General features: G+C 50.5%; 1 protein-coding gene across 1 annotated transcript in view; it reads left to right on the forward strand.

Moving 5' to 3' along the window:
• The window catches only part of EFCAB6 (EF-hand calcium binding domain 6), a 255,607-nt gene that overhangs the window by 202,899 nt on the left and 26,363 nt on the right, over positions 1-26,345 (forward strand). Inside the window, exons 24-26 of the mRNA XM_040233143.1 lie at positions 2,738-2,893; positions 9,098-9,293; positions 12,625-12,816. Of these exons, the coding sequence (XP_040089077.1) occupies positions 2,738-2,893; positions 9,098-9,293; positions 12,625-12,816 (544 nt within the window). The remainder of the gene's footprint in view (positions 1-2,737; positions 2,894-9,097; positions 9,294-12,624; positions 12,817-26,345) is intronic.

Below are 26,345 nucleotides of genomic sequence, written 5' to 3' on the forward strand. Positions count from 1 at the left end.
GGAGCGCTCCGAGCCAGTGGACAATGCCCCTCACGTCTTCACAGCACCAAGCTCGGCGAACCGACGCACGCTCAGCCAGTGCTGCGCCGTCATGCTCTCCTACCCAAGAACACAAGCCCGGTCCATAAGCGTTCCCGACCGGCCCCTGTTTCCTCAAGGACGTCACACTGTGAAGTTGTCGAGTCACTTTGCCCTTCAGGTCAGCCCACTTTTCCATTTTGGTGTCAATGGATCTTCCAGAGAACCCTTCAGGATGCAACGTTTCCTGGACTTTCAACCTCCTCCTTTACACCGAACCCTCATAAGATTCACAAACAGGAGTCGTGCTCATCAAAGGGACTGTAATTTCACGTTTGCTTCTTAAATTTAAGTGAATCAACTTTGTTTAAAGTGGCCTGAATACATTTTTAAGATTCAGAAGAGTCCTTTCTCAAGCCTGTATTTATTTTCCAGGCCTTGCCCTTTTGGGGCCCAAGTCTGAGTTGAAGATCCAGGGTCAGGACAGCATCAGTAAACCAGCCACAGAAGCACAGCTGGCTGTTCTGAGGTGTGAACTGAGAGGCTCAGGAGCAAAACCGGCTGGGTCATCCAGGGTTCTTCCCACCGTGCCGGCCTGGCCGCGGGGCGGGGGGCTCTGTGGCCCCACCCTCGTGGGGCTCCCGTCTCGCGTCCAGACTGGGGCCCAGACGCTGCGTCGGCTGCCACCGGTTCTGCTGGGCAGCTGGCTGGATCCCAGGCCCAAATCCTCACTCACTGTGTGCACAGACTTACTCTGCAAGGGAGGTGATTATAGCCTAGAAACCAGTCCAAGAAAGGCTCAACGCCTCAATTCTCTAAAAATATGTATCTCCAAAAAAGTTCTGATTTTTTTTATACCTTCATTTGCTTCCCTTTTTGAAGGATTAAGTGGAATATAATAGTTGTGATGAGGAGTAACCAGTTTGTAACATGGGAGTGAATTCAGAGTACACCTGTGCGGGAATCCAGGCAGTTGCCTCTCTCGAGACACATCCTTGGACAGTTAGCACAGCTCATTTGTGTCAGCTTCTTGGAGGCACACATCCGCCAACTCGGAACCGGGGGCCAGTGGGGGAAGGGAGACAGTGACCCACACGGCCTCAGTGTCCTTGCCTCCCCCACCCCAATATACTCTCAGACTTTCCTCTCTTGATTTCTGACTTTTCTGTTGCTATGGATAATTTTTTTACCAGGCTCACTCAAGAAACTTATTTGTGGGTATGTATCCACAAAGGAGAAGGCAAAAGGAGAAAAGAGTGGCAGAGGATGAGCTGGTTAGATAGCATCACCGATTCAATGGACAGTTTTCTCAATGGAGAAAACTCCAAGAGATAGCAGAGGACAGAGAAGCCTGGCATGCTGGGGTCATAAAGTGTCGGACACAACCCAGCGTCTGACAACAGGAACAATCCACAATACGTATCTTGGGTGGTAGACAATTACCAGAGAAGATGTCGAGTTTGGAGTTTCTGCCTTCCTCTTTTCCCCAACTAAGGAGCTCACCGCCGAGCTGGAGTCAGATCGGCACGGTGTTCAGGGTGGTAGGAAGAGCTTTCTGGAGACCTAGGTAAGCCGGAGTTATAGAATAGACTCCATGCCCCATAGGTCCAGAGCGAGACGGCTCTTTCTCAAAGATGTCCACATGTTTTTTATTCCCTTACCAATAATTTCTGTTAAGTCTGGGAAGAATTTTCCTGAAAGACGGGATCAGAAACTTGAACACATTCCCAAGGAAATGAGCCCTCAAACTAAAGCAGGAGCTACAGCTAGACATCGTCCCTATGTCCCTGCGAGGGACAGCTGGCCAGCCCGGAATCCACATGGGCGGACGCTGCCCCCTTCCTATAAAATGGGATGACAGTTACCCGCCTCCCTTGGCAAGAAGAAAGAAAGGGAGATGGAGCATGAAGGCGGCACGGGTCCTGGCTTGCCAGCTGATCCACACAAAGGATGGCTGCGCTTCTTCACAGCCAAGGACCTGGCAGCAGGCAAGGGCTCCTTGGACCCCTGCACCCCCAGTGCTCGTCCTTAGTCGCACCCCTGCTTCAGGGCCTTGGCACTGGCTATCCCTGGGCCCAGAGAGGGCTACAGGGGGCTAAATCCCAGCTGAGTCCTTCAGCTGCCATCTCTGCTCAGCTGTTGCCTTCTCAGTGAGGCCCACTTGCACCCACTACTGGGGGTGGCAGCCTGGCTCACTGTGAACATTCCTAGCCCTGCTCACCAGTGCTCAGCCATCCCCCTGACCCATCGTACAGGGCATTGATGTCTTCTGTTTATCATCGGCCTTGCCCCACCTGGAATGGAAATTCTTCTAGAGTGGCCGCTCTGACACCTAGAGCAGTGCCTGGCACATGAGAGGCACCCACCGAGGCTTCGTCGGGGAGAATGGAGGTGTATTTCCCATGTCTGTGATATCACTGTATTTTAAAATGCTTCGCTCCGTTTTTAAAATACTCATTCTAGTAAAAAGCCAAGGTTGTAATTTCTCTAACATAGTTTTGCTGATAATAATAATAATAATAAAATGATAATGATGATTTTTTTTTTCCAGAGTACCTTTCAATGTATGTATTACACCAAGGGTGCAAAGCATCTTCAAGATTAGCTGGTAGATGAATCATCAGATCATCCCATTAGAATGATCATGGAGCTCTTGCTCCAAAGAAATTATTGGTTTTCCCTGCTGGAGTGTGTGTGTCTCAAATGTATTCTCTTTCAGGGATAAACTTAAGGACCACGATCAAGATATCAGCAAAGCACTCGCCAAACTAGATAAATCCGAAACTGGCTTCATATCCTTGTGCAGGCTGCAGAAGCTGCTGCAGGAGTGTGGCTGTTCTCTGAAGGAAGAGGAGCTGACTGATCTTCTAAACAGGTTTCCTCTGAGCAAGTTAATTACGGTTCTCACAGCGCAGAAAATCAGGCTGGTCATGTCGCTTTCATGAATTCTTCCTTCTCTGTCCGCTCAAACAGCCTTTCGGCATTGAAGTAACCCCCACGCCACCAAAAATTGAGTTTCAACCTGTGTTCAGAAGTAAAACCATAATGTACTCCCAGAACATTTATAAGCCAAGGTGACTCAATTAAAAAACAAAAAGAATGAGCCTTCTAATAATCTCTGGTCGGGCTGTGTTCTAATGGGTTTGAGTCAACCCAAAGCAAAAAGAAAGCAGCTTGACAAATACAGAACTTTCCTGCGGGGGTGTCCAGCAGCACAGTCATCATTTTTTTTTCACATTACTTTTCTTTCACCCATGTCATTCATACACTTGGGCAGGAGTCAAGTCATCCTGCGAGGCTTATTAAAAACAGCAGCTCAGCTCTCTGCCCTGATGTCCCCCACCGCCACCTTCTCCTCCCTGGAGTCAATAACTTCCAATGCTTTAAATGCCTATTTTTGGTACTTAAGTTAATAGTCTTAAGTGACAAAGTTAAATAGCTACTTATTGATTTTTCACTTTTAAGGCAGTGTCTATGGGCTTCCTATCAGGAAACTGTGGGTTTAACTCTTTTTCACCCATCACATAGTCACCAACCCCGTCCCCCGCCCAGCCTCCCCCACCCCATGGAAACCCACGCACATTTACCTCCGTGGGCTCCCCATGTCGCCATGTCACATTTTGCTGTAGTTGAGTGTTCAGGGTTTATATTTCTGTGACGAAATGATCACTTTTCTTTTCCTATGTAGCGTGTTGTTTTCCCTGGAGTTAATCATTATTTTTTCTGTTTGCTTCGTTTCTATGTACTTCTTGTCATTAATTAAACCCCAGTTCACTCCCATTTGTGAAATCTCTTTCTAGTGTGTTCAGACAACCTCAGTTGATCTGTCAGCTTCATCTTCTCGGATGTGCCTTTTCATGTTCCTCAACTCTCAGAAATTTTCTTGATTTGTTTCATTAATGAGCTCCTCTCCTGTTTGTTTCTTTCTGAGCCTCCTACTGTTATTGACTAGTGAGCCACTTAAAGTGTCTCCCAGTATTTTAAACCTTTCCTGTCCTCCAACCCTTTTTCTTCTTGCTCCACCTTCTGGGAGATTTTCTCAGTTTTAGTTTGCAACCCTTCTTTTGAGATTTTTATCCCTGCTAATAGTACTTTTCATATTTTTGATTACCAGTGCATGTTTTTAATTCTCAGAATATTCCTTTTCTATAGTATCCTGTTCTTGTTTCATGGATATACTAGTTCATTCCTCTGAAACTATTAACAATAGATTTTTTAAAAAGTTTTCTTCACTTGAGAAATGTTGCTTCTCTCCTCAGTGTTGCTTTTTCCTCCCATCTTCCATGTTAGACATTTCCCTCAAAAATATGCCCCTAATAAGAGTGAGATACTAAAAAGCAGATTAAAAGTTCTACACAGATAGGTAGAGCTAGTCAACTTTGGTTGAACTACTTTGGCAGGGTAATCTGGCAGGTAGTTTCCTTGGAAGACTCCCAGTGTCAGAATCTTTAAAACTTTTCTTTTGGGCTCGTCAGATTTCCCAGGGACTCAGGTTGCCAAGTAAGACGTAAAATGCTATGTTAAATTTCAGATAAACAGTTTTTTTTTTTTTTTAGTGTATGTTCCATGTGATATTTGGTATACATTTACACTAAAGTTATTTTTGTTCATCTGAAACCCAGCTTGCTGGGCACCCCCCTCAGGCTCTCTGACTTAGCCTGGGCCCTGGGAATCTGCATTCCTAACAAGGTCCTGAGTGATGCTGATGCTGCTGGATCAGAGCACCCTGAGAACCACTATTTGACACCTTTTAAAAACTCCTTCTTCTGTCACTTTAGGTGGAAGTGAACTAGTTATGTGCTTTGGGGCCCCTTGAACTGCAAGCCTTATCCTCTTGTAATTTTGAATCAGAACAATTCATTTGATTACCCCTCCTCAAACTGCTTCCACATGCAGTTTCTAACTTGTCACATCCCATAGCTGTGCAGGCTGGCAGTTCTATGACTGAGCACCTGGATCTCACGTTCCTCTCTTTGTGAGGTGAGGATATTAGCATTCCCTCTCTTCCCACTAAAAAATGTGAGCAGTTGCTCTAGAATTTGCAGCCCAAGTGGACAACTAGCCTCAGTCCCTTGTCAAGTAACACATTACTACTTCACGGGAGGTGCAAGTACCTTATTACAGAGTAAGTGTTCCCAAGTCCTGTCTGCTGTTCCTTAGGGGTCCTCAACCCCTCGGCCACAGACTGGTACTGGTCCGTGGCCTGTTAGGAACCAGATCGCAGGAGTTGAGCAGCAGGCAAGCTAGCAAAGCCTCACCTGCCGCTCCGCATCACTCACATTACCTCCTGAACCATCCCACCCCCCATCATCAGTGGAAGAACTGTCTTCCACAAAACTGGCCCCTGGTTCCAAAAAGGTTAGGGACCTCTGCCTTATAACATTGCTGTTATCCAGCTCACCTGTCCATTTGCTATAATCACCCAATACATTGTTATTGTAACGAGCAAACAGTGGTTTATTAGACCAACTAAGAATAAGAAAGATAAAAATATTATTATTTTTAGAATATTTATTTATTTATCTGGCTGTGCCGGGTCCTCGTGTGGTCCTTGGGATCTTCCATCTTCGTTTCGACATGCTAGAGCTTTAGTTGCCGCATGGGGGATCTAGTTTCCTGACCTGGGATTGAACCTGGGCCCCTGGCATTGGGAGCATGAAGTCTTAGCCACTGGACAGCCTGGAAGTCCCTCAAAGATATCATTTCACCTTCATTTATTTCTTCTTCCGTGCTCTTTCTTCCTTTAGGTAGATCCATATTTCTGGCTCTTTGATTTTCTTTCTCTCAGAAGAGTGTGTTTTAGCATTTTTGAAGGCCAGGGTGGCTGTGATGAATTCCCTCGGGGATTATTTGTCAGAGAAGGTATTTATTTCTCCTTCACTTTTGAAAGATAAGTTTCACTGAATATAGTATTCTAGGTTGGTAATTTTTTTTTTCCTGTCAACACTTTAAATATTTCAGTCCACTGTCTTCTTACTTGCATGATTTCTGATGAGAAACCCCATGTAATTCTTATCCTTGTTCCTCTATAAATAAATTTTCTGCCCTCTCTGGCTTCTGTAAAGATCTTCTCTTTGTCTTTGATTTTCTAGTATTGACCAAGTTACCACTTTTGTGTTCCTGCTGGCTTACAGCTCCAAAGGTCTTTGTTCCAGGAAAGCAGCTCTTGGCTGTGATTCTCTGTGTTCACCCATCTCTCCAAATTTGGAGGTAATGTGTTGCCCTGTGACCTCAGTTTTCTGATGGGACCAAGAAAGGCCATTGGTTTTCAGTCTGTTCGGCTTCCTTCATATCATAAGGATGAGAGTGGCCCTTCCAAGCTCTTAGGCACGGAGCCCTGCTACCCGCTTTCTGTCACCTTTTTTCTCCACGTCCCACCTTTTGTCAGCTACAATATTTTTTTTTTGCAAAAGCTAGTTAACTTTTACATGGTCTGCAGCCACAACCAGATCCTCTCTGCTTGATTCACAGGTTGATTATAAAACTCAAATGCCATTAAACAGCATTTCATAATTATGACTATGTACATATTCATAATTCATAGTATTCAGTGTCCAAGTAATGAATGAAAATTAACTTTCTTCTCAGTGGCTCTACCCCTGGGCTTCTGTGTCCACCTCAAGCCATTTGCGGAAAGGCTGTAAATGAATATGTACAGAGTCATAACTATGAAATGCTGTAAACTCTACTGTAAACTACTTCCTAGAACAAAGAGAGTAGGGTGATTTCTTTAACCATCGCTGTTTTCTAAAGTGGGGCTCAGTGTTTCCTGGAGTTCGCCATCGTCAGCCTTCAGCTCCCCCCAGCGTCTGCCCCCTAATTGTCTGCTCCCTCCAATTTCCCCTGGGCTCCCTCCGCCCGCGAGCCTGGCTCCTTACATCCTGCTTCCAGGTCACCACCAAGAGCCTCCCAGACTGTCCAGGGTTGGAGCCCCTGTTGCTTATGCCCACATCTTTTTATTTCTGAATTTGCATTCTTATTTTGCTGGAGTATTTTCCTAAGAAAAAGGGGGACAGGAAAACAATTTTCTCAGTTCTTTGTCTGAAAATGTTTTTTGTTTTCCTTTGTACAGATTGTTAGCTTGCTGGAACACAGACTCCTAGAGAGCAAGTCATTTTCCCTTAAAATTTTAAAGGATAGTGTTCTATTGCCTATATGTATATACATGTATATGTATACATGTATGTATATGTACGTACATGTAAGTGTATGAGTGTGGATATGTGTGTGTGTTTGTAGAGAGAAAAGAAGGACCGTTTCATCCTCAAATGCCTGTATCCTCTTCTTCCTTAAATAGGGTCTCCTCTCACTAAATCTATTTCCAGCTGAACATGAATTCGAATGCATTCAGTGAATAAATCATGAAAAATAGCACCAGATAAATAATCAACCACATGATTACAAGAGACTCTTGTTAAAATGCAGTTAGGCCTGATACTTTCGTAAACACCACAAGGACTGTGGAATTTCTGTAGTCCACCTGTCAGTGGGGTGATCAACTTTTTTACGAGTTGAAACCTTAATAAGGATCCATCGCTCAGTTGCTTGTTTCTTCTCAAAGACCTCTTGATGATAAACATCTCTGTTATTTATAATTATATGTAGATTATTCTTTTCTAGATCCAAAATAGACTTTTCTAAATAATACTGAGATTAGCATATGCATTTGATTTTATTACTAAATTTTAATACCAAGTTGGCAATTTACCCTGCCGATGAAATGGAGCTGATTATCCTCTTCCTCGGCGTCTCGGCCGTGCGAGCCAGAGACGCAGGGCCCGTGGAAAGCAGCTCTGCAGCTGTGGTTGGAGAAACACGGCTCTTGGCTCCTTCTCTTTAGAAGCTGCTATTCCAGTTGCTGGAAACCTTCCTCTCTGCTTCCTGGCGTTCCGAGCTGTTCTTTGATACACGCTCCATCTTGCGAAGGAGCGCATAGGGGTTAAGATGCCAGTGATCCCCAGGGAATCTGTTACAGAAACGTGAACTTTGAGTGTCATCAAGCTATGTTTTGCATTATTTTACATCTTTAATAAATAAGCTCTATAGTCTCCAGAAACTTGGATTTGCTCTCACAGAGTCTTCTTTTAGAATTAAAGATATTTTTCTGTGTGTTGGAGTGGAGCGCAGGAGCCTCTTTTTCTGCGTGGATGTCCTTGTTGAGATGCACACCCAGATGGAATTTCTTTTTAAAATATTTTTACTTACTTATTTATCTGCTGCGTTGCATCTTAGTTGGGCCATGTGAGCTCTTTCGGTGCGGTACCCAGACTCTCCAGTTATGACGTGTGGGCTTAGGTGCCCCACAGCACATGGGGTCTTCGTTCCCCAACCAGGGATCGGACCTGTGTCTCCTGCCATGTAAGGTGGATTCTTAACCACTGGACCACCAGGGAATTGATATTTGAGAAAATACTAAGCTGTGTAGATCTTGTTAAAAAAAAGATGTTTTGGGTGCTCTCAGCTTGCCAACATAGTTTCAACCACTCTTTGAAAAAGAATTTAACATCTATTTTACTCAGCCCCTCTTTTCCTTGTCACTGGCTCTGACCTGCTTCCCTGATTTCAGAGTCCCTGCCATTTCTCAGTGAGGGCCCTGGTCAACTGAGGTCTCAAGGAACACAGCCCCGGCCCCCACCTCCCGAGTCCTGCCTCCATGCCATCTCTGCCATCACTGTCTGCATCTCCCCAGATCACGCCTCCGCACACGTCATGCCCGTGCTGAGGCTCCTGCACCTGCCCGCATCACAGGGCCGGATTCCTCCAGCCAGTCCTCCTCCCACACCCTCTGCTCTTCAAACCCTGTGAGCCTGACTGTCCAGGCTTCAAGACTCAGAGCGTCAGCGCAGCGTGGTCTGCGGCCCCAGCAGCAGCAGCGGCGCCGCACCCTCTCCCGCCGTAGCCCTTCCCTGAGCCCTCGTGCAACAGCATAGCTGACCTGTGTGCGGCCCCTACAGGCCAGGAAAGGGCGCCTCACCTTTGTTCTTGTCCTCCGCACTGTTTTGTACTCAGCAGGTGTTTGTTGATTGAGTAAGTGATGGCGTTTTTAACTAATATATTGTGTTCTTTCTTGGGGGACAAGTTGGGGAATCGGCTGGCACAATAACTCCATCAGTTACCTTGACTTCTTGCGAGCGGTGGAGAACAGCAAGCCGACGAGACCTCAGTCCCAGGAGAAAGAGGAGAGCGTGCCCATCAATTTTGCAGCCCTAAATCCAGAGGAGGTTCTGAAGAACATCCAGGAGGTCGTCGCCGCCTCCAGCCTGGCTTTGTCAATGGTACGGCAGGCCACACACACCTTTACGTGGGGACTGAGGCCCTGGCACCATGCCAGCTCCTGAAAACCACCTCACAAACCGGCCCCTCCTCCTGGGCCCCTCCCCCTCCCTCCACTCTCCTGGGGCATCAGAACCCGATGGTGGGTCGGGACCAGACTGTTCGTGTGAGCACATGTGTGTGTCCAGTTTTGCCCCATGCAAAGCTGCCATGATCACAGCCAGCATGTGTTGTGTGAGGCCGAAGCCCTCGCCTCCAGCAGAGGCAGGATCTGCCGTGAGGGCAGGGGTTTCTGGGCAAAGAGGGCAGAGGATGGAGGCCTCAGGAGAGAGTGGGCTCCCAGGCCCATGCGGGTGGGTGATGCCATCTCAAGGTGGCCTTGAAGAGGCTGCCCAGGGCAGGGCTGTGGCCAAAGACTCACTGTGACCAGAGCCCCCGGAGTGTGAGAAGGGAGTCCGCCCAGCACACTGACATTGAGGCTGACATTTCTTGACCCCGTAGGGTATGTCAAGACCCAGCCTACGTGGGGATAGTGCCATGGGATGCGTCCTCGGAAGACAGTGCCTGGGCCATGCTCCTGGTGAGGGGCTGGTCCCCCTTGACGGTCCCCACGTGAGCTGCCCCCTGCAGCAGACGTGGGAAGAGAAGCCGTGTGCAGAGGGCAGGCCTTGCCGCCTGATGAGACAGCGAATCCAGAGCCGCCCGTGCGATGTCGGGCGTGTGGTCCAGACGGCACAGTGGGAGCAGGGCTGTCTCTGTGACTGCGATATACAGACCCATGGACCCGCCCAAACACCCAGGCCTGGGCTTTTTAACCCCCTTAGCGCTGGGATGCAAGCTGGGCTCCTGAGTCCAAGCCTCAAGGGTCAGGGGGAGAGACGAGAGGCCAGGGGCAGCCCAGCCAGCCTGTGACTGTTCTGGAATGCCAGCGAGCGTGGCCTTCCTCCCGGACAGCAGAGATGGTCTGCGTGTAGGAATTCACGAGGATCTGACACTTTAGTGTCTTTTTTTTTTTTTAATGACTATGTGAAGATCACAGATTAGCATGTCCTCGCTGCGGGTCAGCTGGAATCCCGTCTATATACCCTGTCAACACCAGGTTGCCCGGGCCCAGGGGTCGCCTTCTGAGGGTTGCAAACTCAATGTGCATGGGGGGCCGGGAGTAAGGAAGTGACGCAGGGGCTGGGGGTGGCCGCAGCAGGCCGGGGGCACAGCCCTGTCCAGAGGGCAGCTTCTGCTCAGCGCCTCCGCTGACCGACCGCTGCTGAGCTGAGAAATGGTCCCAGCTTGGCTAGATCTTTGCATTTTTTATGAGCAGCTATGAAAGCTCCTGATTTCTCAATGCCAACACATGTTTCAGATCTGTCAGAGGCACTGTGCAGGCCAAATTAGTCCACTGCAGGGTGGCCCTGCCCTCTCCCAGCTCAGGGTGGTTCTCAAACCGAGGTCCGTAGAACCTGCGGAAGGAGCTACGGTTCTCACTCCCGAGAAACACTCCTTAGGAGGCGAGGTTTTAAGCAGGAGAGTGAGATTCTCTGGCCACAAGACTGCAAGTGGCCTGAATGGGAGGGTGGCCTTTGTGGCAGGGAGGGAAGGAAGGAATGACTGTCTGGGGAGAGGGGTCAGCACGGGGACCAGAGACACATACGGCGTCTCCGCAGGTCCCGGGGGACCCATCTCGGTGGAGCCTCTTATTTCTGAAATAATGCAGTGACACCTTGTATATCTGTGCAGAGTCTATAGCTTCCTGCTGCTGCTGCTGCTGCTGCTAAGTCGCTTCAGTCGTGTCCGACTCTGTGCGACCCCATAGATGGCAGCCAACAAGGCTCCTCTGTCCCTGGGAATCTCCAGGCAAGAACACTGGAGTGGGTTGCCAGTTCCTTCTCCAATGCATGAATGTGAAAAGTAAAAGTCAAGTCGCTCAGTCATGTCTGACTCTTCGTGACCCCACGGACTGTAGCCTACCAGGCTCCTCCGTCCATGCCTTTGCATATCTGAGCCTCCCTGCCCCCAGCCTGTGGCTTGTCAGGCTGGACTGATGCACAAGGAAGCCACCCAGCCCCAGGGAAGTGCGAGTCCTGTGGCCACAGTGAGCCAGACCCCAGCTCATCCCTTAGGTCCACGGAGCCTTGCAGCTCCACGGGGCCTTCTAACGCCCTCAGGACAGGATGCTCAGTCAGCGCCCTTCATCTGGAGGGTTGTTCCCCTTAACAACCTGCTGAGATCCACTGTGCACAGGTACCTGGGATGGATGTGTCTTCAGGTTTGCTGTAGTAAAATTTAGACCAATGCGAGTTCTGAAGTCCTGGTTTTTATACTGAAGACGTTCAGCACAGAGAGGTTGAGGGCTTGCTGTGGGTAACATGGCCAAGGTTCAAAGTCTACCTCCTGGCCGTGGCGCCAGAGGCTTCCCACTGTCCCTGGCTGTGTCATAATACCACAGGCAAACACAAACTTGCAGCCAGACAGCAATTTGAGGTTAATTTAGTGACACAGACAACACCACCCCCTGGACCGATGAGGGTGCCTAATTAGTCCTGAGTGACAATTAACTGCAAGGGAATTTGGGTTTCAGTCTGCAAGCACGTTCAATTCTCACTTAAGAAACTAAGATCTTAACCTGCACCTTGATATAGGTTTTTTAATGCAAGAGAAACTAATGATTTTGTTTCAACAGACGGGGGAAATGTGCTTCCTTTTTATAGCAAATGCTTGCACTTTGGTTTGACTGCTGTTCTGCTGGGTCAACACTGTCTTCCCCAGCTCTTCCAGCACAGATGTCAGTGGTGGGGTGTCCTTGGGAAGGAAGGCCGTGCGGGCTCTGGCCAAGGGTGGGCAAAGGACAGCAGCCTGAGGGTTCAAGCCCTGCGGTGGGGATGGGAGGGGTGGTCCCCTGAGTCCTCCTCCTGGCCACACTTCTGACGTTAGACTCCTATCACGAGACCCCTGCCCTACATCCCAGTGCAGTGGAATTTCACCTGAGCCTCTAGTTATGAATGATTCATTCAGGAGCTCGAGTTTAGTGATGAAGAGGCCTCAGGCAGGTTCCTTCACCCCTCAGCTTGAGACCAGTGAGAGCGGGGCCCCTCTTTCACTCCTCTTCCTCCTCATATCCAGGGAGGGAGGGAAGTGAGTTTCCTCAACAACACATCGGCTCCTGTACCAGGCGCACCTTCTACCTGCCTCTCAGTCCTGGGGCATTCATTTAGCAATTTAGAATCTACAGGGAACCCCCATTCACTTGATTTCATTTGCATTCCAAAAAGCAATACTTAAGAAAAAATATTTTTGAAATATTAGACTGTAATATCTGCTTTTTTTTTTTAATTGTAGGCATTTTCTGCATTGGATAAAGAGGACACTGGGTTTGTAAAGGCTTCGGATTTTGGACAGGTTCTTAAGGATTTCTGTTACAAACTAACAGATAACCAGTATCATTATTTTTTGAGAAAACTCAGACTTCATCTCACCCCCTACATAAATTGGAAATATTTTCTCCAGAACTTCAGCAGTTACATTGAGGAGGTAAGAGTATCCACAGCACATACACATTTCTCTTTGGAAAAGGGCTAAAATTAGTCTTGGCAAAATAGATAATTGATTAAAACCGTGTCACATAAATCGGCAGCCACCTGAGTTAATTAGCTTATTATAAATGAAAAGTTGATATTGATTCTACGTCGAGTGTCAGAAGGTACATATGTATCCTTTCCTTCACTGAAATGTTATTTTATTTCACTGATTTTCAAAGAAGTTTAGGAGAGGCTTCGAAGTTCTAGGAGTCACAGATCCCTGAAGATGATCCGGTGTCCAGAGAAGCCCGGCCCTGAGGGAGCTGGGACCTACTGTTCCAGGCTCTGGGCCATGCAGCAGCCAAGCCTGGGGTAGGGGTCAGCGTGGCTGTAGTGGGGTCCTGGGGGATGTCTGAGAGGACTTCCTGGAGAAAAGTGGGTGGCTGCTCTCCACGGGGCTCTCGTTCATTCCCGGGACCACTTCTCTGGCTGTGTAAACTGTCCCTTCTTAGGCCGTTTCCTCTGTCTCTAACTGCACAGGGACCAGCATCAGTAGTGGCGATCACAGGCTACTGTCAGTGGGCTTGGACCTCTTTGGTCTCCATTCTGTGCTGAGTCCGAGGGCGCTATGGTCCCTGCCTTCCTGGAAGGGGAGATAAAAACAGATGTGAAAAATACAAAAATAAGGCAGCAGCTAAATCTCAACAGGCTGTGCTGGGATGTATTTAATTGCACCCACAGACACACTCACACACACACACACTGTCATAGCTGGATTCTCCTTGCCTGGAGAATTCCACGGACAGAGGAACCTGGCGGGCTACCGTCCATAGGGTCACAAAGAGTCAGACACGACTGTAGTGACTTAGTACACAGGCACACGTAGCTGGAGGCTCGGGTCATTTCCGACTGCACACATTTGTATACAGTCAACATCTGAGTCCGTAAACCCTCAATCACTTACGTGGGATAAATTCTTGGAAGTGAGATGGCTAGAGCAAATAGTATGAACGTTTTTAAGGTCTGAGGCTCAATGCAGTAATAATGACAGCAGCAGAGTCTGTGTGCGAGGCACTGTTCTTAACCCTTTATAGGCACGAACTGGTGTATTCTTCTGCTGTCACGAAGAGGCACACGCTAGTAATATCCCATTTCATAGACAAGAACGCTGGGGCATGGATGTCAGGTCGTTGGCCAGTCACTCCCGGAGGTGGCGGCAGAGCTGGTTAGTGGCCCCTGAAGTCTGGCTCCCGCCTCCGGGCTTCTCAACGCTGTGCCAGCTCCTCTGGGGACTGCGAAGAGTTTCGTCTTTGCCATTTAGATGGTCATTCCTATGTACTATTCTGTTTCCTGGTTTAAAACTATATGTATATGACATTATATCAAACTCTGTCTTGAGCTTTAGGTTTTCTTGCTGTACTATCAGGAATTTAAGATTTATTTATGTCATTACACTGGCTTCAGTTCACTCGCTGAAGCTGCTATAGAACTAGCCAGGGAAGTGACAAGTGGATACATTCTGTTGAATGAGCAAACCCCGTTCAATCGTCCTGCTGCTCACGGCGGGCAGGTGGTTTGCCGTTTTCCCCGCAGCAAGCAGAGCACAGTTGGCCTTCTGTGACTGTGTCCTTTGCACACTCAGGGTCACTCCGCGTGGACCAACTGGGTTGGGGAGGGGGCGGGACAACACAGGTTCAGCTCCACAGACACCCCCACGGTGGCTGCAGCGATCAGCATGTACTCCGGCCGGCCCTGCGGGAGAGCTCCCCACGCGCCATATCCTGGAGCCCTGGGTATTATCAAGATTCAATTTCTGCCGACACTTTCGAATGTTATCAGCCACCCAGGCTCCCTCCTCTGGGAACTGCCTAAAAGGGCCCCACTTCTTTGTTGGGTGGTCGTTGTAAATATCTCCTCCCGATCAGCGACTTGTCTTTTCTCTTTGTTTATGGTGACTCTCCCTGTTTTTATGTGACTTATATCTTTTCGCTGATTTTAAAAGAAATATCTGTTGAGAAAATTTTTGAAAATACAAGTGTAAAAAAAAAAAAAACCAGTCATTTAACCCCACGATGATGGTGCAACAGTAACAAGCTCCATCCTGCGGAGCGAGACCTTCTGAGCTCCGGGTCCACCCCGTGCATCACCTCACCTGGGGTGAGGGAGGGGATGGGTGGAGCAGGTGGGCTCCGGAAGTCAGGTACCACCCGCCTGCTTCCTCAGCCAGGTGGATGCCAGGCAGTTCAGCTTCCGAGCTGGTCTTCTTCCCAGGGCCCAGGGGCTGCTTCGGAGAGCTTATTCGTCTATTTCTAGTGCATCCCCCCCCCTCGTTCTTTTATTGTGGTGAAACACACATACTGTAAGTGTCACCGTCGTATCCTTTTCTAAGTGCACAGCCCAGGGGCATTAAGTCCACTCATGTTGCTGTGTAACCATCTCCAGAACTCTCTCGATCTTGCAAAACCAAGCCTCCGTCCTCATTAAACACTTAACTCCCGACCCCTCTCCCCCAGTCTCTGGCAAACACGGTTCTGCTTTCTCTATGAACCCGACACCTTTAGGTGACTCGGATGAGTGAAATCATACAGTATCTGTCCTTTTGTGTCTGGCTTGGTTCACTGAGCGTGATGCCTTCAGAGTTCATCCTTTTGTAGCACGTGTCAGAACGCCCTTCCTTGCTAAGTCTCATAATATCCATTGTGTGGATAGACTGTATTTTGCTTACCCATTCACCTATCAGCACACACTTGGGTTGCTTCCAAGTTTTAGCTCCTGTGAATAATGCCGCCGTGAACCTGAGCATACAAACCAAATGCATGTTTTTACATAGTGGAGGTAACGCTGAAGATGTAATCACATATCTTGCTTTTTTTCTCCTTAACATTACATGTCACTTCAAGTTCTTCCAAACATAAGTTAAATGTCTGTATAACATTCCATTGACTCTTTATTTAGAGTTTTTTTTTTCCCCAAGTTTTTGAGATTGTCATTTACTTTGCAGCGAACACTTTGTATGTCTACGTCCACATTTTGGATTTTTTCTCCTAAAGAAAGAAACTGAGAAATGAAATACCTGGGTTCAAAGGATAGGAATGCTTTTATTGATCTTGAAAGCAGCCCCATTTAAAGAAAATAATTTCTTTTTCTGTGAGGTTGAATCCTATGAAATTGCCATCTTTAGAGCCCTAAATGATTGACTGCTGACAACTTCATATGGTTTAAGCTAATAGTGATAGTTGCCGTTTGTATCCATTTACATGATTCGGAGCATAGCAATCATTGTGATGGAGAAAATTAAAGTCACCCCTCGGGATAAAGTGTTAACATTTGGAATGAAAGTGTTAATCACTCAGTCATGTCTGACTCTTTGCAACCCCATGGACTGTAGCCTGCCAGGTGCTCCTCTGTCCATGGGATTCTCCAGGCAAAAATACTGGAGTGGGTTGCCACGCCCTCCTCCAGGGGATGTTCCCGACCCAGGGATCGAACCTGGGCCTCCTGCCTTGCAGGCGGATTCTTTACCAGCAGGAAAGCCCCGTATCTTGATAGACTTACCTCTAGTCTTCTTCCCTGTACAGATATCCTTTGGCGGTGGGGTCAAAGACAGGGAGCACGTGCTGCTGAATTGGGGACTGTTGGGGCTTTTCCTCAACTCTTAAAAGACTTTTTTTAAAACAAACATTTATTATTTGTATCAAAGTAGTATATGCCCATATAGAAAAAAAAAAAAAAAAAAAGAATTGTTGCAAAAGATTCCAGAACAGAGACCACTTGATCAGCTGTTCACCCCAGTCCCATCCCACAAAGCAGCCCCTGTAACTCCTGCCGATTCTCTAGCTATACCTCCTTGACCCTCAGCTTCTTGTCCCCCCCCATTTCTTAGCCATCCCCCACCCCAGAACTTTCACCATTTCCCACCCCAGCCACCCAGCCTCTCCTCTAGGCCCCTGCACATCCCTCCCAGAGCTGCCTCTTCCCCTCCCGTGACATCACTGGCATTTCCGCGTCAACAGTGTGTCTCCAAAGCGTGGATCTGGTGGGATGTGCCCCCTCCCACCCACTTTGTCCGTTAGCCAGGGCTTCCGGTGGGCCGCTGTGCACTCAGCACTGGGCAGGGTCCTGAGGTCAGCCATTGAGCCGGGCCTGTATCGTAGCAAGAGACAGATGAGCAATGAGAACACGTATCAGATGTCAGCATCTGATCTGTGCTGTGGGGTCAGATAAAGCTGGGCAGAGGAGGGCCCAGTGAGAAGGGGACATCTGAGCTGAGACCTGGCAGAGAGGAGGGAGAGAGCTGCCTGACCACTGGTGGGGGGCAGCGCCCTGGAGAAGCCGGCTGGCTTGAGGTTTGGCTGCCGGGGCTGGGGTGAGGGGCAGGGCAGAGAGGGCTAGGAGCAGGCGCCCAGGGAGCAATGGGGTGGGCGGCCTCGTAGCACTTTGAGCCACGTGGAAGCCCAGGGGAGGCTTGGGGAGAAGAGTGTCGTGACCACGCGGGGCCTCGGGGGAGAAGACTCGGGGGCCGGGGGCCAGCAGGGAGGCTCCTTCGGCAAGTGGAAGGCGAGAGGACGAGTCAGGACCAGCCCTTTGACTGGGGGAGGGAGCAGGGCGCAGGAGTCCCAGGCCCCTGGCCTCACCGACGCCCCATCGCTGGGCCCACGGAGGCTTCCAGGCCCCCAGCTGCCACCGCGTGTCCTTGCCAAGAACCCATGGGCACGTGCCCAAGCCCTTCCTACGGGCCCCTGGCCATGCGGAGCCCTCACGGGCCCCGCCCAGAGGCTGCACCACTGGCAGCGGAGGAGGCCCGTCCTTGCTCACGGGTCCCTCTGAGCTTCTCTGCCGGCTCTGGAGTCCCTGAGCCCAGAGCATGGCGAGGGAGGTGCAGCCCAGAGCCTCGAGTGTTGACCCTGCTTCCCACCCACGCTTGTTCTACCTGAGCTCATCTCGGAGTCCCCTGTGCCTCCGGAAGCACCTTGCCGAACATTCCTAAGAGGAAGCTTTAGGACTGGTTGTAACGCAGGTGACGGCAGGAAGTGTGCTTCGAGACAGAAGGGAGCCGGGGGGCTGGAGGGGCTGCAGCAGGGATGCTGGCACCCCCCGGCCAACTGCTCTGCCCTCCTGCTCTGCCTGTCTGCGTGCACTAGGCGCTTGGGGTGAAATGGTATCAGCCCCTGAACTGGCTTGGGGAGGAGGTGTGAAGATGGAGATGCCTTTACCAGAAGAGCAAGTTGAGGCTGGGACTGCTCACCTGAAGGATGGGGCACGGGTCGACCACAGATGTTCAGGGCACATCCATCTGCTGATGGGGGAGGGGGCAGGGGCAGACCACCTGGGCTCCGCACCCCTCGTTCCAGAATTCAGGTCCCAGACCCTGGAGACGTCTCAGCAGGGACGTGGTCGGCTCCCACGAGGGTGGACTGGGATGGCCAGGCGCCTGTGGACGAGCCAGGACCCTGCCCCTACCTGGTGGCGATTTCAGAAGTCTAGTCACAGGCTAACGACCATTCTTGACAGAAGGAAAAGAAGTTAACTAACAACAGGAACAGTTAATGCATCCTCCTCGAGCTCATTAAATACGACACCAGCCATCCCTTCCTCTAGGGAATGCACCGGCGGCAAGTAATTAAAAGGAGATTACGAAATGTAATTAAGGCAGTCGGGACCTCTCCTTGCAGAGGAAGTTCGCCGTGAATAATCCCCAGCTGAACTGAATCGGCTCTTGGAGAAGGGACAGCTGCAAAGGTAGGGGAGGCGTCGCGAAAGGCCTCGCGGGAGCTGGGAGCACCCGGAGCGTAAAGACGGCGGCTTCACCCGTCTCTTAGATGGGGTGCCAAACGCCCCCCAAAACCTGTATAGATCCGTCTCCTGCGTCCATCACACACCACAGGGAAAAGCGCCTCAGCTCCCATCACATCAAATGCCGCGGTACTTTCCAGACCCCAGGGTGCAGCTGAGCCCTGGCGTTTCGGCCCCCGCTGCCCGTGGCACACCCCTGAAGCGCTCCTCAAAGTGTGGGGGGGCGCATAGCCAGTACAGATCAACCATCCTAGCATCGGCTCCACGCGTGGGCCCCACGTTCCCCACTGGGACCCCGCACCACCACCCAGCCCCGAGCCCGCAAGCTGCTGACCACCGAGGCAGGCACTGGTCAGCTTTGCCGGCCAGAGTCAGGATGAGACGCACTCGCCTAGGTGGCACCAAAGAGGAGCAAGGAGGTATTATGAAAACCAAAGCGCTCCCGGGGCCTCAGTTGCAAAGTAAAGAAAGATTAACCAGGGCAAGCCGTGGACGTCAGCACCAACACCTTTCTCGCAAGATTCTCGCAAGCCGGGTGAAGATGTCACCTGAGTGTCTGCCCTCAGCAAATACCTCTTTTTCATTTCTGGGAAAAACATTTTACCTTCAAGAAGCTACGTGCAAGCTATATAGAGTATCACCTTGTTTTTAGAAAATCATTTCTGTTTAACATTTAAGTCTTAAAGTGAAATTTCAGTATCCTTTGTGAATATAAAATAATGCTCAGAGCAGACATAGAATTTTTAAAAGACACAGTAGGAACCCATATAAAATCTTTCTACTTTATTACCATGGAAATAATGGAATTTTTAACAAAGCACATCCTTATTCAATGCAGAGTAATTATTTTGCCATATTTTAGCTAACCGAGACGCAGTGAGATCAGTCCTTACCTGGTGTTTATAATATATCACCTCTGAACTTATCCAGTGAGAGGTTAAGCAACTTGGAGATGATTTTTTTCCAAGAGAGAATTTAAGGTTGTAGTTTTCAACCAAAGAAGAGACCGTAACCCACATCAAAATGGGTATAATCTTTCATGAGCATCACGTTTATATTAGTTGCCAACAGTGTTACTTTGATTTATTTTTCTTTTTATTGTAAGTATAATGGTGTCCATGTATTTTTAATGAGTATTGTAAAGAATGGGGACATTTCCTTTTCAGGAAAAGGCCCAAAGATTATTGGAAATAAAGAAATTATTAAGATATGCCATTCCAGTTATTTACTCTTTCCCCTGATGCCAAAAAAAAAAAAAAAATCCAAGTTCTCTAGATATAATTTGGGGGATTTTTGAATGTTTCCCCTAAATTTCACTGACTTTCCACTTCCAAAGGAGTACTTGCTTCCTGTTGTTATTGTTGTCCAGGAGACGGTCGAGGACACGGCAGCTTGGGAGGGATAACTCAGGTCTCCTGGACACTTGGGGTGACCTTGGTGACGGTGCAGGGTGAGGGGCTCTGGGCCACCGTGCCTGAGCTAAAGGAAAAGAAACACAGTCAACCGCCTGCAATGAAAATGACACCCTCACACCAGAGGAGCAGTCCGGGGCCAACCTGCTCAGGCTACCTGACCACCAGTCAGCGTGACGCACTGTCCTTCTCACGAGGTTAAAATGCATGTGTGCATGCTAAGTTGCTTCAGTTGTGTCTGACTCTTTGTGACCCTATGGACTGGGCTTCTCTGTCCACGGGATTCTCTTAGGCAAGAGCGCTGGAGGGGGTTGCCGTGCCCTCCTCAGGGAATCTTCCAGCCCAGGGATCGAACCCGAGTCTCTCTTGTCTCCTGCACTGGTAGGTGGTTTCTTTACCACTAGCACCACCTGGGAAGAACCCAGTTCTCCCAAACCGGAGTGGTTGAAGCACCCCACAGTCCAGGGCCCCACCTGGACCTGGAGCTGCCAGTCGGAAGGAAGAGCAGTGCCCCCCGCCACCCGCGCCTTCATCAGCTTCCAGGAGGGGTGGGCAGTCGGGAGGACTGGGCACGGGCTGCTCTAGCAGCTGCCAGATGGGCCCCGGCTGGAAGCAGGACGGGCTCGCCCGCCAAAGCAAACTCAGCCTGGTCTCCACGCATCTCGCAGAAAAGCAAAGGGGCCGTGCCAGGCTGGCAGCCACCTGAGCCCGCTCACCGCCAGCAGGGCCAGCCTCAGCCCGTCTCCAGGGGGCCCTGGGCAACTCCTCCAGTACCTCACGAGCATTCCCCTGGTATCCGGGCTGGCATTCCCTCCCTATTCCTACCTAGGAGGGACACTCTCTGCCTGTTCAAGTAAGCAGACTGTGGTGTAGCCTGCCCCAGAGACCCTCACTCATTTTGTCCCTCCAGGGATTTGTGATCCAATTCAATTGCCGCTTTTGGATCAATTAAACACCAGCATTGAGCTGTACTACTGATTCTACAAGGTCGTGACCATATCAGGAAGCTAGGAGTCAATCTAAGAAGTCGTTGTCCCAAGCAAGCCTTGCAGAGCAAATCCAGGATGGCACTTGCGTCTTAATTGTTACCATGTACCTGCGTGTCTGGCTTGGATGGGAGCTGCTTGGGTTCTGGCTTTAACTGCCCCATTCAACTGGGAGCTTCTTACCTCCCCACGTTTAGCAAATGTGAGCAACGATGTGCGAGGCCCTGGGCCAGCCCTGGTGTCCAGGCTGGTGGGAGGACAGGTAAGCATGCACACACCTCCCCAGGGGCAAGGACTGCTCCGGCAGAAATGGCCCCAACCATTCGTGAAGGAACCAGAAAGCTCCACCTCTTGGCCTTCACTGAGGCCTGAATATGAATGGTCCCTGATAAGAGACTGGGAGGAGGAAGCGCGTCACCTCCCTGGTGATCCTGCCCGGCCAGTTCCTGCATCTTGCCACCCACCCACAGTCAGATACCAACATCCAAACAGAGGCTGATACCCACTGGGCATGTGCTGTAAGCCCAGCCCTGTTCCAGGCTCTTTACCTGAATTAACTCAGCTCATCCTCTTAAGAACCCTTTCCAGTTCAGTTCAGTTCAGTCGCTCAGTCGTGTCCGAGCTCAGTCCCATGGACTGCAGCACGCCAGGCCTCCCTGTCCATCACCAACTTCCAGAGTTTACTCAAACTCAGGTCCATTGAGTCAATGATGCCATCCAGCTGTCTCATCCTCTGTCATTCCCTCCTCCTGCCCTCAATCTTTCCCAGCATCAGAGTCTTTTCAAATGAGTCAGCTCTTCGCATCAGGTGGCCAAAGTATTGGAGTTTCAGCCTCAACATCAGTCGTTCCAATGAACACCCAGGACTGATCTCCTTTAGGATGGACTGGTTGGATCTCCTTGCAGTCCAAGGGACTCTCAAGAGTCTTCTCTAGCACCAGGGGGCAACAGGAACAGAGAGCTTCAGCATGTATTCCCGGTTGCACAGCTAGAAGCACCAGGGCCAGGATTAGAAATCCAGCCAGCACCAGGCCCCTGCTCTCAGCTTGCTGCTGTCAGTCTGAGTGTCTGAGTGTCCACCATACAGGGCTGCTATTCTGGTTAAGCGAGTTAATGCGGAAGAAGCTTCGCATGGTCCTGAACATAGCAAACACCAAATGTCTGCATTATTATTATTTTTCATTCTCTCCTCTTTCATTGAGTGCCTGGTTAGTATACAATGTTCAGTAATGATGTGATTACACAGCGTGTAATTTATCTGGGTGGAAGAATTCGTTTTCATAGTTTCATAGATGACTTCAGCCAGGAATTCATTATTGAATCATTAAAGGGGTCTCAGGGGTAGCTTAAGTGTTTCCTCTGTTTCTCTGCATTTTATGGCACTTTCGTGCCACCGAAGGGTCTGTGGATTGGGTGTTTGCAGACGCGTCAAGTGGATCCTCTGCGAATTTTGAGCTGTGGAGGGGAAGTGAGCCCAAGGAACGGGAGTGCGAGGCCCTCGGTCTACGTGGTCAGGGCAGAGGAGGCAGAAAGGGCTCTCTGATGAGCTCGCAGTGCATCCGGACGTCGGGAGTTGGGCTTCCCAGGTGTCAGGATCAGTGCGTGCAGAGACCCAAGATGGGAAACCCGTACTTTGGGAACAGCTGGAGTGAGGGTTTGGGGCCGGGGTGAGGAGAAGGAGAAGGAGGGGGATGTGAGGTGGGGATAGAGGGTCCAAGAGGGAGGCTACAGGGCAGTGCTCTGGGATGGGTCTCCCCCGTGCTTGCCTCCATGGGCATCCCAAAGCATCAGCTCCTCCAGGCAGGGGCTGGCCTCAGCCGTTCCGGTCCCCGTGCCTGGGACAGAGGCCCGCAGTAGGCCCTCAGTCTGTGGTGACGCCTTTCTTGGGTAGGCTCTGTACTCGTGCGTGTGGTGGGGGCTGGGGCCACGGGAGGATGGGAGAGCACAGCTCTGAAGTCAGGCCGTGTTGAGCTCCGTCATCAGCTCACAGGGTAGCAGCCCAGGTCCTGATCTCTTCAGGGAGAAGCCCCACTTACTTATCTAGAAACAGGGAGGACACAGCTGCCCCCAAGGGCAAGGAGAGGGTCAGAGGAGCTTCCGCAATGCTGCAGCTTGGAGCCTGGATGAAAGAGCACAGCAAAAGGTGGCTCCCAGGACCGGGTCTCAGTAAACCTGGGTTCAGTTTGAAGCTTGAAGCTTGGCTTGAGTGTAGCCCTTCCAAAGGAAAAGGAAGCTGAAATCTCCAGATCTGGGTCTGTTCATCGCCCAGAAAGTATCCCTGCTCGGTCAGAGACCCCAGGGTGGGCAGTATCACTCCTCAGGAAACCCGAGTGGTACCTGCAGTTCTGGCGTATCTCTCTCACTTCTGCACGCAGTGTGCTGAACTGCCAAGGCCTATCCGTCCATCACTAAGGCCTCCAGACCTCCCGATACCCGATCGTCCCCCCTTGGCCCCATGCGCGGGGGTCCCTGGGAGTTGCCGAAGCTGGTTCCTTGATCCAGCGGGAGGCGTCTGCATCAGCACGTTTGCACGCAGAGCTTTCCCTTTATTTTCATCTAGATTTTTAAAAATGTTTTATCTTTTTTTTTTGACAGGCAGTTTTGCTGCTGTTGTTATTTTTAGCATTCATTAATTCACTGTAAATACAAATGAAGATACAGTACAATTAATTTCTTTGCTAATCAAAATATTTGATCAAATGAAGCAATTTTTCAATTCTTAGAAGTAATTACACTGTTCTTTAAAAGGAAGTGGAAGAATTCTTTACTGAGTATTTCTAATTAGGAGTTTTTGCTACCTGCTGTGTTCTTATTCTGTATGAAATTTCAGGATTTTTTTTTTTTACTCCTCCTCTATGGAATCATGGGAAAAAACTGTTTGTCTCCCTAAGTATTCAGAACAAAACTTAGTAGAAGAATCATGCAGTCTGATTAGCTTAATTATATCCTTCCTAAGACTTAAATCAATATACCGACGTGTTTCTAACCTGAGAGCTGGGGCAGACCTTACTTAACCATGTGGTCCCAGCCAGGTGGAGGCCACCTTGGACGCCCACAGGACGAGTGACATCAAGTCTTTTTGCTCGGTGACCATCAAGGAGCAGTGACAGCCAAAAGGCCACCTTGTCTTCTCTGCAGTCTGAGCTCAGTACCTTTTATTTCTCACTAGCCAGAAATTCAGAACTGAATCAGTCAGCTGTCGCTGTATAACAGAGAGCTCCAGCACTGCCAGGACTGTAAACACTTGTTCAGCTTTTGCATGTGGGCTGGCTGGCCTGGGCTCAGCTCTGGTGGCCTCCCTGGAATGTCTCTGCTCCCTTGGACCAGAGTGAAGCAGGTGAGCTCCTCTCAAGACAGCACCACAGACACAGCGGGGTTTGCCGACCACACAAAGGCTTCTTAATGCTTCGACCCCGTGGCACTGGCTGACGTTCCCTTGGCCAAAGCAGTTGTATGGCTGAGCGCAAAGCTGTGGGATAGGGAAACATTCTCAGCTCTTCAGTGGGAGGAAACCCAGAGCTGCATGGCAAAGGCTGTGGGGATGGGAGCTGAGGAAGCAGGCCTTGAGTGCCCCGTGCCTCCAGGAAGCATACACCCGCGTGTCTCCATCTCCAGCTGTACTGGATCTCTGGACAGTTCGCCCGCCCACCCTGCCGTGTTCTTGCTTCCCTGTTGTCTAGAGAAGTTGCTTAGGATACTATGTCATGGAAAATTGATAAGTCAGCCAAGACGTGGCTGGACATAATTTATTGACAGGGTACTAGAAGGCTGTTTTCTAAAATCACTCCCTTAATAGATCTATTGAAATGAGAGTACAATGAAACCGAACATGAGCTAACAGAATTCCTGGGTCAGTGAGCCATCCAGAGCACACCCTGCCTGTGTCGCTGATTCTGGTCCTTGGCTAACTTTCCCCAGCTTGTTTGAACTTGGGGGGGCACAGGCTTCTCCCTTGGGGTTTCCCCACACGTGGATGCTCAGTTGCTAAGCCATGTCCACCTCTTTTGCAGCCCCGTGGATTGCAGCCAGCCAGGCTCCTCTGTCCGTGGGATTTCCCAGGCAAGAATACTGAAGTGGGTGGCCACGCCCTCCTCCAGGGGATCTTCCTGTCCCAGGGACCAAACCCACAACCCCCTTCAAATATGAGTTCCCTACAGCGGAGCCAGAGCTAATTCCTGAATCAGTGGGGTGCTCCCTGTATTTCCCCTGTCTCCTGGAGTGATTCTCGTGGGGAGTTCCCTCCGACTGGTGTGGCTGTCACGACACTACAGACGGAGAGCCTTGGCCCGGAGAAGTGAGGCGCCTGCATAAGGTCCGGCTGGAAGCTGGGAGAGCAGGGTGGTACCCTGGCCATCCCGAATCTGAGCCCACGGCAGGCCCAAGGCCATTGGCTAGAAGCCCAGGTTCTCCCCCGCCCCAGGGTGTGTGACCACATCTAGACCAGGTTCCCCACCCCAGGCAGGTTGGCTTAGCCTGCAGGCCAGAGCGGACACCACGTGCCTCTCCCCTCTGATGGCTTGCGACAGAGACCGTGGCAGCCAGGAGCCAGGACTCAAACCCACGTCTGCCCCGCCTCCTGACTCAGGCCAAAATGTCTCTTAAAAAGCCGGCAGGAGCAGCGAGAAGGCCGCCCGTGCCGGCCAGCCATCGGGTGAAGCGCAGCATGTGTGTCGTCCTGTTGAGATCTGAGGCTGCCCTTGGAGACGGTTCGGTTTTATCCCCGTGGGTAAAGGGAGGGCGGAGGGTGTGCGTCTTGCCTGAGGCCACCAGAAAGAGCCGTGCGGAGCTCTGTTCAGCCCTGGCTGGTGCCAAAGCCCTCAGTTGACCGTGAGCTGTCCTCACCATCCGCCCCGGCCCCTCCGCTGGACCGGCCCAGCCTCTGACCCCCTTCGGCTCCATCCAAATCAGCCGAAACTTGGGTTCCTGGTGTGGCTTCCCTGGCAGTGCTCAGAGGCATGTGCGACCATCCCTTCTTCCTGTTCCGTGTCAGGCGCTGAGTGATGATGGCAAGTGCGGCCTGAGCCCCAGGGGGACAGGACAGGGTCTGGAGGGGGGCCTGCACTGAGCCTGTAAGCTCCCCCCGATGGTCACCCAGCACTGTGTGCGCTTGGAGACACCCCAGTCTGAGCAGAAGGCGGCATCAGAGATGTCGGGGCTGTGGGGCGAGGGGAGGGGCTCTGAGCTGGGGCAGAAGAGGTGCCTCTGGGAATTCAGCACAGGCCTCCCTCTGACCCCCAACCCAGACCACCTCCCTCTAACCCAGGCCGCCTCCCTCTGACCCCCAATCCAGGCCACCTCCCTCTAACCCCCCAGTCCATGCCGCCTCCCTCTGACCCCCAATCCAGGCTGCC

Source organism: Oryx dammah, unplaced genomic scaffold, assembly GCF_014754425.2.
Source record: "Oryx dammah isolate SB20612 unplaced genomic scaffold, SCBI_Odam_1.1 HiC_scaffold_29, whole genome shotgun sequence".
In the NCBI taxonomy this organism is placed as follows: Eukaryota; Metazoa; Chordata; class Mammalia; order Artiodactyla; family Bovidae; genus Oryx; species Oryx dammah.